We start from the raw sequence: 12,516 nt of genomic DNA, 5'->3' as shown, positions 1-12,516 counted from the left end.
TAAGGTCAACACACATGCATCTCTTCTAGTCCAGCTTGCGAACAAACAGCAGTACCAGTTGAGTCGTTGTGTTGAGATACCACTTCTGTAAACACCTGGTACTTAAACAGTTTTTCATTTAGCTTGATAAGGGGCACTCTCACTCAGTAGTAGTGAGCAAATTATATACTGAAATAAGCATTTCCCTAATGTTCAGATCTTGGATATGTTTGTACTTCTAAAATGATCATCATGATCTTCAGCATTAAATGTTGTAATGCACTGAGAATTTTTAAATTTCATTTTTGATTTGACTAATGTGTAATAGTTTGTAATGCTTACAATTAAAGAAATCTAAATGTTTAATTTGTTCAATAACTCTGTTTACTCCTTTTGGATATGAAGATACAACAAAAGGGAAGAAGACTTTCATACTCTCAAAGAATATAATGACTTTCTTGAAGAGGTTGAAAATATTGGTAAGTCTGAAACTTGAAGAATGCCTATGAAGTGAGGTATAAATGTTTAATCAATCCAGCAATAGCTGAGCAGTAAAAGACCGAACTTGCTAACTGAATCCTGGAAATAGTTAGAAGTATATACACATAGAACGTTCCACATGGCAGACTGGTCACGAAGTTAAAAGCCCATGGGATCCAGGGCAAAGTGTCAAGTTGGATTCAAAACTGGCTCGGAGGCAGGAAGCAGAGGGTAATGGTTGACTGGTGTTTTTGTAACTGGAAGGCTGTTTCCAGTGGGGTTTCGCAGGGCTCAGTACTGGGTCCCTTGCTTTTTGTGGTATATATCACTTGAATATAGGGGGTATGATTAAGAAGTTTGCAGATGATACTAAAATCGACTGTGTGGTTGATACTGAAGAAGGAAGCTGTAGACTGCAGGAAGATTTCAATAAGTTGGTCATGTGGGCAGAACAGTGGCAAATGGAATTCAATCCAGAGAAGTGTGAGGTAATGCATTTGGGGAGGGCTAACAAGAAAAGGGAATACACATTAAATGGTAGGACACTTGAGTAGTATAGAAGAACAAAGGGCCCTTTGAGTGCATGTCCACAGATCCCTGAAGGTAGCAGGCCAGGTAGATAAGGTGGTTAAGAAGGCTTACGGAATGCTTGCCTTTATTAGCCGTGGCATAGAATACAAGCGTGGTGGTGGGGGTTATGCTTCAACTGTATAAAACACTAATTAGGCCTCAGCTAGAGTACTGCGTGCAGCTCTGGTCACCACATTACAGGAAAGGTGTGATTGCACTAGAGAGGGTACAGAGGAGATTTACAAGGATGTTGCTGGGAGTAGAGAATCTTAGCTATGAAGAAAGACTGGATAGGCTGGGTTTGTTTTCCTTGGAACAGAGGAGGCTGAGGGGAGACCTTATTGAGGTTTATAAAATTATGAGGGGCCTAGATAAAGTGGATGGAAAGGACCTATTTCCCTTAGCAGCGGGGTCAAAAACCAGGGGCAACAGATTTAAAGTAATTGGTGGAAGGTTTAGAGAGGATTTGAGGGGAAATATCTTCACCCAGAGGGTTTTGGGGGTCTGGAACTCACTGCCTGAAAGGGTGGTAGAGGCAGAAACCCTAACCACATTTAAAAAGTACTTGGATGTGCGCTTGGGATGCTGTAACATGCAGGGTTACGGACCTAGAGCTGGGAAGTGGGATTAGGCTGGATAGCTCTTTGTTGGCTGGTGCGTGTTATGTTCATTAATAAATAGACATTCTTATTATGAACACAGCTAGCTTCTAGCTAGTCATTTATTCAGTACACGTTCTCTCGGTATAGTATCTGTAGAGATGCAGCATGTGTGCTCCTGTGTGCAGGCTGCCATCTTGACTGTTGCCTTGTGGGTAGCCTAGTGCCTCATGGGTAATGTAGTCTTAATATACATACAGCTGGCTAGTGCAGTCTTATACATACAGCTATATACAGCTCTACGGCTCCACCTAGTGTCCACTATAGAATGACATGCTATTGATCACTACATCCCCCTTTCTTTGAGGTTTAACAAAATCAATATCAATCAACTTTCAAGAAAACAATAAAGATAATATCAGTAACACTTTTGGTAGCATAAACATTTTCAAAACAGTCAACACATTTTCAAAGCTTTACATTGTACTCGGAGATTAAGTCTATCATGCTCTTTTACTTCACGTGTGGATCTTCTCAACACGGGTAAGTCTGATGTGTCTTCATGAGATTGTTCTGGCAGTGAATGACAAGATGCAGTTGCGGCATTGTCATCAATCTGCTCTTGTATAGATCGAGGTCTCCTTGCAATCTTTGCTTGGAGAGGGTTTCAGTGTTTCCTTCACTCTTCATGCCATAACTCTCAATGTAGTCAATGCACTCTCGAAAAACTGCTGGCAGCTGGATCCCATCATACAGCATAGTCCTCTCAGCAGCCTCGGCTAATGGAACACCAAAGATTGGCCTGAGGGAAGAAGGAGTATCCACCGGAACTGCTTCCTGCTCTGGTGCAGGCTTCTTCTTTTTCTTTTTCTCTTTCCACTGCTTAACAACATCTGCTGCGGTTATATCTTTGGACTTTTTCTCCTTGTGTTTTTCCTCTTTGTGCTTTTCTTTGACCTTAAAGTCTTTTTCTTCTTGGAGAAACTAGGCTTTTTGAAGACATGGATACCCTTTGGCCTTTTCATCCTTGATGGGCTCTCTGCTTCATCACCTGAGTCATCTGGTCTGCTTATGGCACAGTTTATACGGTAGACTCTCTTGACCAGTTCTAAGTCTTCACAAGCTTTGTCACCTAGTATCGAATCAAGTCTTTCAGCCACAACAGAAAACATGAGATGATGCACTTTGTCTTTGACTGTCACTTTAAGTCTGCATACACCTAAGCTATCTATTTTCTGTCCATTATACCTCTTCAGTAGTACTGACTTTTTCTGTATTTTGGGCTTTTCTTTCATATTTTTTATGTCACTCATACTGATTAAGTTTGCTTTTGCCCCAGTGTCCAGTTTCAATGTAACTAATGCTCCATTTATCTGCAGTGGGATCATCCATTTGTCCACTTTTACTGCATTGACTTTATGTTCAGCATTGTCCATTTCTGAGGGCTGCACATTTTCTGTATCTTTTTTGATATCGTCACATGACACCATTCCTACAAAAAATGTCTCACTTAAATCAGTGTCCTCAATTACATTAACTTGTTGCCCTTTCATTGTTTTTACTTTTGAAAAGCATTGTTTGGCAAAGTGATTCTTTCCATTACACTTTGCACATTTTTCCAAACGCTGGGCATTGTCTTAACTGGTGTTTGTAACCACAGCGTTTACAATTAAAAATTTCATCCTCCGATTGCTTTTCATTTCTGTTCTGCCCATGTTTCTTCCCCTTATAGGACACAGCACCGACAGCAGCATTATCACTCATTACAATCGCATCATTATTGATTTCACTGAAAGCCTTCGCGTGCTTTCGAGCTAGCTCGCTGGCTTAGCATATTTTCACCGCATTTTCCAAATTTAGTTCGGTTTCTCTCAACAGACGTTCCCTGACTTTTTTATCATGAATACCAAACACAATCTGGTCACGAATCATGGATGCTTTGAGCTCAGAGAAATTACATGTCTGTGCTTTCAGTTTCAGATCAGTTATAAAGCTATCAAAAGTCTCATTTTGTTGCTGTGGCCGAGAACGGAAGATGTATCTTTCATACATCTTTCATACGTCTCATTCTTTTTGGGAGAGCAATGTAGCATTTGTAACAAAATAGACGAGTTAATGGCACAAATAACTACATATGGGTATGATCTTGTGGCCATTACAGAAACATGGCTGCAGGGTGACAATGCCTGGGAATTAAACATACCAGGTTATTTAACGATCAGGAAGGACAGGCAGGAAGGAAGGGGAGGTGGGGTGGCTATGTTAATAAAGGAAGGAATCACTGTAATACAGAGAAATGATATTGGGCCAAAAGATCAGGATAATGAAACAGTTTGGGTGGAGGTAAGGAATAATAAGGGGAAAAAAACACTAGTGGGCGTAGTCTATAGGACTCCGAACAGTGGCAACTCTGTTGGACGGAGTATCAATCAGGAAATAGTTGAGGATTGTAATAAGGGAACATCTATAATTATGGGGGATTTTAACTATCATATTAATTGGACAAATCAAATTGGGCAGGGCTGCCTTGAGGATGAGTTCATTGAGTGTATTAGGGATGGGTTTCTTGAGCAGTATGTAACTGAACCGACCAGGGGGCAAGCAACCTTAGATCTGGTCCTGTGTAACGAGACAGGATTAATTAAAAATGTCCTAGTAAAGGATCCCCTTGGAATGAGTGACCATAACATGGTTGAATTCCATATTCAATTAGAGGGTGAGAAGGTTGGATCTCAAACAAGCGTGCTAAGCTTGAATAAAGGAGACTATGAAGGTATGAGAGCAGAATTGAGTAGAGTGGATTGGGAAAATAGATTAAAGGGTAAGACGATACATGATCAGTGGTGTACGTTTAAGGAGTTATTTTACAACTTCCAAAAAAAATATATTCCACAGAAGAAAAGGGTGTAAAAGAAAAGCCAGCCATCCGTGGCTAAGTAAAGAAATTAAGGATAGTATTCGACTAAAAACAAGGGCATATAAGGTAGCCAAATCTAGTGGGAGGATAGAGGATTGGGAAAACTTTAAAAGACAGCAAAAAATAACTCAAAGATTGATTAAGAAAGGGAAGATAGATTATGAAAGTAAATTAGCAAAAAATGTAAAAACAGATAGTAAGAGTTTTTATAGTTATATAAAAAGAAAAAGGGTGGCTAAAGTAAATGTTGGTCCCTTAGAGGATGAGACCGGGAAATTAATGGTGGGAAATATGGAGATGGCAAAAACGCTGAATGAATATTTTATATCAGTCTTTACAGTAGAAGACACTAAGAATATCCCAACACTGGACAAACAGGGGGCTAAAGGGGGGGAGGAGCTAAACACAATCAAAATCACTAAGGAAGTGGTACTCGGTAAAATAATGGGACTCAAGGCGGATAAATCACCTGGACCTGATGCCTTACATCCTAGGGTCTTGAGGGAAGTGGCGGTAGGGATTGTGGATGCATTGGTAATAATTTTCCAAAACTCCCTGGACTCGGCAAAGGTCCCGGCAGACTGGAAAACTGCTAATGTAACACCCTTATTTAAAAAGGGCAGTAGACAGAAGGCTGGAAACTATAGACCGGTTAGCCTAACATCTGTGGTAGGTAAAATTTTGGAGTCCATTATTAAGGAGATGGTAACAGGACATTTGGATAATCATAATTTAATAGGACAAAGTCAGCATGGTTTTATGAAGGGGAAGTCATGTTTGACAAATTTGCTGGAGTTCTTTGAGGAAGTAACATATAGGGTGGATAAAGGGGAACCAGTGGACGTAGTGTATTTAGACTTCCAAAAGGCATTTGACAAGGTGCCACACAAAAGATTATTGCTTAAGATAAAAAATCACGGGATTGGGGGTAATATTCTGGCATGGATAGAGGATTGGCTATCTAACAGAAGGCAGAGAGTTGGGATAAATGGTTCATTCTCAGACTGGCAATCAGTAACGTGGTGTTCCGCAGCGGTCAGTGCTGGGTCCCCAACTCTTTACAATCTATATTAACGATTTGGAGGAGGGGACCGAGTGTAACATATCAAAGTTTGCAGATGATACTAAGATGGGAGGGAAAGTAGTGAGTGAGGAGGACATAAAAAACCTGCAAGGGGACATAGACAGGCTAAGTAAGTGGGCAGAGATTTGGCAGATGGAATACAATACTGGAAAGTGTGAGGTTATGCACTTTGGCAGGAAAAATCGTAGAGCAAGTTATTATCTTAATGGCAAGAAACTGGAAAGTACTGAAGTACAAAGGGATCTGGGGGTCCTGGTGCACGGAACTCAAAAGGTTAGTATGCAGGTGCAGCAAGTGATTAAGAAGGCCAATGGAATGTTGGCTTTCATTGCTAAGGGGATAGAATATAAAAATAGGGAGGTACTGCTTCAGTTGTACAAGGTATTGGTGAGACCACACCTGGAATACTGCGTACAGTTTTGGTGTCCATACTTAAGAAAGGACATACTTGCTCTCGAGTCAGTACAAAGAAGGTTCACTCGGTTAATCCTGGGGATGAGGGGATGGACATATGAGGAGAGGTTGAGTAGATTGGGACTCTACTCATTGGAGTTCAGAAGAATCAGAGGCGATCTTATTGAAACATAAAAGATTGTGAAGGGGTTGGATCAGGTGGATGCAGGGAAGATGTTCCCGATGATGGGTGAAACTAGAACTAGGGGGCATAGTCTTAGAATAAGGGGCTGCTCTTTCAAAACTGAGATGAGGAGGAACTACTTCACTCAGAGGGTGGTAGGTCCATGGAATATGCTGCCCCAAAAAGCTGTAGAAGCTACATCATTACATAAATTTAAAACAGAAATAGACAGTTTCCTAGAAGTAAAGGGAATTAAGGGTTACGGGGAGCGGGCAGGAATTTGGACATGAGACTAGGCTCGGATCGGTCATGGCCCTGTGGGTAGCGGCGCGGGCCCAGGGGCCGTGTAGCCTGATCCTGCTCCTATTTCATGTGTCTAACTCTGTTAGATTCAGGAGATGGTTCTGTGATAGTGGATTGGCGGTTAGGATCAGATCAGCCATGATCTTATTGAATGGCGGAGCAGGCTCGAGGGGCCGATTGGCCTACTCCTGCTCCTATTTCTTATGTTCATCAAATTTCTTTAGCACATCTTCTAATTTTCCTCTGTTCTCCTCTGGATTAAATACAAATGTATTAAATACCTCTATCGCCTGTGGGCCTGCAACCGTAAGCAGCAACGCTATCTTCCTTGCGTCTGGCTTCGTACCGAATCCGATGGCTGCAATGTAGAGTTCGAATTGTTGTTTAAAAATCCGCCAATTGTAGTCGACATTTCCCTCGAGATTCAAACGCTCTGGTGGCTTCAAATTCTCCATGTCGCTTTTCACAATTTTCAGCAGATCTTCACCACCCTGGTACCATGTTATGTTCATTAATAAATAGACATTCTTATTATGAACACAGCTAGCTTCTAGCTAGTTATTTATTCAGTACACGTTCTCTAGGTGCAGTATCTGTAGAGATGCAGCATGTGTGCTCCTGTGTGCAGGCTGCCATCTTGACTGTTGCCTTGTGGGTAGCCTAGTGCCTCATGGGTAATGTAGTCTTAATATACATACAGCTGGGTAGTGTAGTCTTATACATACAGCTATATACAGCTCTACGGCTCCACCTAGTGTCCACTATAGAATGACATGTTATTGATCACTACAGCGTGGTCATGATGGGCTGAAATGGCCTCCTTCCGTGCTGTAACTTTCTATGATTCTATACTGGGGCAATCATCAGGGATAAATATGACTGCTTCATATTGCCCAACATAACCCATACATTATCCTTGTTAATACTGGGATCTCAGCAACTCGGTGTTCTTGTGCAATTATCTGAAACATTTACCTTTTTTCCAAATGTCCGAACTCTCATTGATATATAAATACAAACTGATTGCCCCATTACTTTTTATCTTTTTCATAATTGTTTCAATCAAAATATATCAGTTGAAACAGAAATTTGCATTGTAGGCAGGAGTTTTTTGGATCTCAATCCTTAGTCCATGTAACGTATTCTGTTTTTATATAAATGAAGTTAGACTCTGATGGCATAGTGGGAAAGACTCAGGCCCCGATTTTCCCCCAGCCGTCGGGCGGGCTTTCAGGCGGGCGGGGGCTGAAAATCCCGAATTTGGGGGTCCCGACACCATCCCGCCCAAAACCCCGCCCCACGTAAGTTTCAGGGGCGGCGGGTACCTGCCCCGCACTGGAACCCGCCGAAACCAGGCGGGAAGGGATTAGTGCCAATTAACTGCCTGTTAACAGGCAGTTTTTAGCCTAATCCCTATTTTGAGGGGTGTCGTGTGGGTTTCCCGACGGCTCCAAACCACGCCAGGTTAGAGCAGGCGGGCCGTCGGGTTGAAGGGGTTGCGATGTTGGCGCTCAGGTGAGTGATGGGTGCATGAGTGTAAAGGAAAGTATGTGAAGAACTTTTTCTTACCTTCACAGCCTTTCTTCCTGTAGCCGTTTGGAGCGCATCACTCAGCCGGAACTGAAAGCTGAATGGCTGCGATCTGTCAAAAGTGACAGCCTTCAGCTTTGAGTGCCGGTAAGAGTTCTAACTGAGTGCGTAGAATGACTCATGTCAGAACTCAGACTGTCAGTGTTTGATAGCTTCAAACAGCTGTGAAACACTGATATTTCATCTGTCAAAAACTCTTGACAGATGAAATTTCAGTTTGTGACGTCACCTGTTGCCGGCTGGCCCTTAATTGGCCTGCTGAGCCCGCTGGGCGGGTTCAACAAGGTCAATCAAGGGAAAATCGCGCGGATTGGCTGGACGTCGAAGTAGGCGGGTCAAAAACCCGAAAGGGGAATCCCGCCTTCTTCCCGACAGGTTCGGGAAAATCTACCCCTCAGAGTATGGCTATGTGAGAAAATAAAGTGGCAAAACAGATTGTGATGAAGCTAATGAGAAGTTCTCTAAATGTCGCAGTGTATTTTGCCAAGTGGCATCCAAAAGTACCATGTATAACAGCGAATACTTTTAAAAATTCATTCTCAGGATGTGGGCGTTGCTGCCAAAACCGTCATTTATTGCCCATCCCTAGTTGCCCTGAGAAGGTGGTGGTGGGCCACCTTCTTGAACCCTGCAGTGTAGCGGTTTGATACAACGGAGTGTCTTGCTAAGTCACTTTAGAGGGCAGTTGAGAATCAATCACGTTGATATGGGACAAAGTAACATAAAGGCCAGACTGGGTGAGATTTCCTTCCCTGAAGGAAATTAGTGAACCAGTTGGGTTTTTAATGACACTCTTACAGTTTTACTGCAATCGCATACCAGCTTTTTATTTCCAGATATTTTATTAAAATTCTCAAACTGCCATGGTGGAATTTGTTCTCAGCATAATTATCTTGCTATCTGTGTACAGAAATGTTAATAGTTAAAGCATTGTTTTAAAAAGACAATATTTGCTTCAGGAAGGAGTGAAGAATGTAATTACTGAATGCAGCAATACACATTGCTTGTCTTGCATTGTATTAATGGATTGAATAGTTGAGCATTCAACATGGAGGGGGGAGTGGGGGGCAATTCATAGAGTCATAGTTATACAGCACAGAAAGAGACCCTTCGGCCTATCGTGTCCGCGCCGGCCATCAAGCCCTGTCTATTCTAAACCCATTTTCCAGCACTCGGTCCGTAGCCTTGTTTCAAGTGCTCATCTAAATGCTTCTTGAATGTTGTGAGGGTTCCTGTCTCTAACACCCTTTCAGGCAGTGAGTTCCAGATTCCAACCACCCTCTGGGTGAAAAAGTTTTTCCTCAAATCCCCTCTAAACCGCCTGCCCCTTATCTTGAAACTATGCCCCCTGGTTATTGACACCTCTACTAAGGGGAAAAGTTCCTTTCTATCTACCCTATCTATGCCCCTCATAATTTTGTACCCCTCATAATTTTGTACACCTCAATCAGGTCCCCCCTCAGCCTTCTCTGCTCTAAGGAAAACAACCCCAGTCTCTCTTCATAGCTGAAACGCTCCAGCCCAGGTAACATCCTGGTGAATCTCCTCTGCACCCTCTCCAATGCAATTACATCCTTCCAATAGTGTGGTGACCAGAACTGCACACAGTATTCCAGCTGTGACCTAACTAGCGTTTTGTACAGCTCCATCATAACCTCCCTGCTCTTGGCTTCATTAGCCGAGGCATAGAATATAAGTATCCCATATGCCTTTTTAACCACCTTATCTACCTGTCCTGCTGCCTTCAGGGATCTATGTACATGCACACCGAGATCCCTCTGATCCTCTGTCCTTCCTAGGGTCCTACCATTCATTGTGTATTCCCTTGCCTTGTTAGTCCTCCCAAAATGCATCACCTCACACTTTTCAGGGTTAAATTCCATTTGCCACTGTTCTGCCCATTTAACCAACCCATCTATATCGTCCTGTAGCCTGAGGCTTCCCTCCTCTCTGTTTACCACCACCAATTTTCGTGTCATCTGCGAACTTACTGATCATACCTCCGACATTCATATCTAAATCATTAATGTACACTACAAACAGCAAAGGACCCAGCACCGATCCTTGCGGTACACCACTGGACACAGGCTTCCAGTCACAAAAACAACCTTCGACCATCACCCTCTGCCTCCTGCCACTAAGCCAATTTTGGATCCAATGTGCCAAATTGCCCTGGATCCCATGGGCTCTTACCTTCTTGACCAGTCTCCCATGTGGGACTTTGTCAAAAGCCTTACTGAAGTCCATGTAGATTACATCAACTACACTACCCTCATCTATACACCTAGTCACCCCCTCAAAATTCAATCAAATTGGTTAGACATGATCTCCCTCTGACGAAGCCATGCTGACGATCCTTGATTAAGTGGAGACTAATTCTGTCCCTCAGAATCTTTTCCAATAATTTCCCTACCACTGATGTTAGGCTCACTGGCCTGTAATTCCCTGGTTTATCCCTACTACCCTTGAATAATGGTACTACATTGGCTGTCCTCCAGTCCTCTGGCACCTCCCCTGTGGCCAGAGAGGATATGAAAATTTGTGTCAGAGCCCCTGCAATCTCCTCCGTTGCCTCACACAGCAGCCTGGGATATATCTCGTCTGGGCCTGGGGATTTATCCACTTTTAAGCCCGCTAAAACTGCTAGTACCTCCTCCCTCTCAACACTAATTTGTTCAAGTATATCACAATCCCCCTGCCTGATTTCTATGCCTACATCGTCCTTCTCCATAGTGAACACAGATGCAAAATATTCATTTAAAACTTCATCTACATCTTCTGGCTCTACACACAGATTGCCACTTTGGTCCCTAATGGGCCCTACACTTTCCCTGGTTATCCTCTTGCCCTTAATATACTTCTAAAACACCATGGGATTTTCCTTTTATTTTGCCCGCCAGTGTTTTTTCATTCTCCCTCTTCGCTCTCCTAATTTCTTTTTTTAAGTATTCCCCTGCACTTTCTATACTCCTCTAGGGCTTCCACTGTTTTTAGTCCTTTATATCTGCCAAAAGCCTCCCTTTTTTTCCTAATCCATTCTTGTATATCCCTTGACATCCAGGGTTCCCTGGACTTGTTGGTCTCACCCTTGACCTTTACTGGAACATGTTGGTGTTGTACTCTCTCTATTTCCTTTCTGAAAGACTCCCACTGCTCTGATGTGGATTTTCCTACAAGTATCTGATCCCAGTCCACTTTGGCCAGATCCTACCGTATCATATTAAAATCGGCCTTCCCCCAATTTAGAACCTTTATTTCCGGTCCATCTTTGTCCTTTTCCATGACTACCTTAAATCTCACCGAATTATGGTCACTGTCACCAAAATGCTCTCCGACTGACATTTCTACCACTTGCCCGGCTACATTCCCTAGAATTGGGTCCAGTACCGCCCCCTCTCTTGTAGGACTTTCTACATGCTGGCTCAAAAAGCTCTCCTGGATGCACTTTAAGAATTCCGCACCCTCTAAGACTTTCACACTCTGACTATCCCAGTTATTATTGGGGAAGTTGAAATCCCCTATTATTACCCTATTATTTCTACACTTCTCTGAGATTTGCCTACATATCTGTTCCTCTATCTCCCCCTGACTGTTTGGGAGCCTATAGTACACTCCCAGCAAAGTATTTGCCCCCTTTTTGTTTTTAAGTTCTACCCATATGGCCTTATTAGAGGAACTTGCTAAGATGATATCCCTCCTTACAGCAGTAATTAACTCCTTGATTAATATTGCGACATCCCCTCTTTTACATCCCCCTCTGTCTCGCCTGAAGATTCTATACCCCGGAATATTGAGCAGCCAGTCCTGCCCCTCCCTCAATCATGTCTCTGTGATAGCAACAATATCATACTCCCATGTGTTCATCAACACCTTCAATTCATCTGTCTTACTCGCAAGACTCTTTGCATTAAAATAAATGCCATCCAGTCTTGCCATACTCCCTTGTGCCGTTACATATTTGCTCTGCCTTCCAGGCTGACTTGTTTTTTCCTCTATATTTGGCTGTGCATCACCCCCTCCGGTGCCAGGGTCAAGGATGTCCACTCCGTATCCCATCCCCCTGCCAAGTTAGTTCAAACTCCCCCCAACAGTACTAGCAAACCTCCCCGCAAGCATGCTGGTCTCGTTCCGGTTCAGGCGCAACCCGTCCTAAATTCTTGTTGCAGGACCTCATCCCTCTTTGTACCCATGTCGTTGGTACCAATGTGAACCACGACCTCTGACTGTTCACCCTCCCCCTTCAGAATGCCCTGCAGCCGTTCAGTGACATCCTTGACCCTGGCACCAGGGAGGCAACATACCATCCTGGAGTCACGTCTGTGGCCACAGAAACTTCTATCTGTTCTCCTTACAACAGAATCCCCTATCACTATTGCTCTCCCACTCTCTTTCCTCCTTTCCTGTGCAGCTGAGGCAC

At 43.2% G+C, this 12,516-nt stretch overlaps 1 protein-coding gene across 3 annotated transcripts in view; it reads left to right on the top strand.

Annotated features, from left to right (window-relative positions):
* The window catches only part of mnat1 (MNAT1 component of CDK activating kinase), a 182,278-nt gene that overhangs the window by 26,917 nt on the left and 142,845 nt on the right, over positions 1–12,516 (top strand). For all 3 annotated transcript variants that reach the window (XM_086002850.1, XM_086002848.1, XM_086002849.1), the window contains one exon: positions 385–458. In XM_086002850.1, coding sequence (XP_085858976.1) covers positions 385–458 — 74 coding nt within the window. The remainder of the gene's footprint in view (positions 1–384; positions 459–12,516) is intronic.

Source organism: Somniosus microcephalus, chromosome 12, assembly GCF_052327205.1.
Source record: "Somniosus microcephalus isolate GS21.2 chromosome 12, FLI_Smic_1.0, whole genome shotgun sequence".
NCBI classification, from domain to species: domain Eukaryota; kingdom Metazoa; phylum Chordata; class Chondrichthyes; order Squaliformes; family Somniosidae; genus Somniosus; species Somniosus microcephalus.
This window is presented reverse-complemented; position numbering and strand designations above follow the sequence as displayed.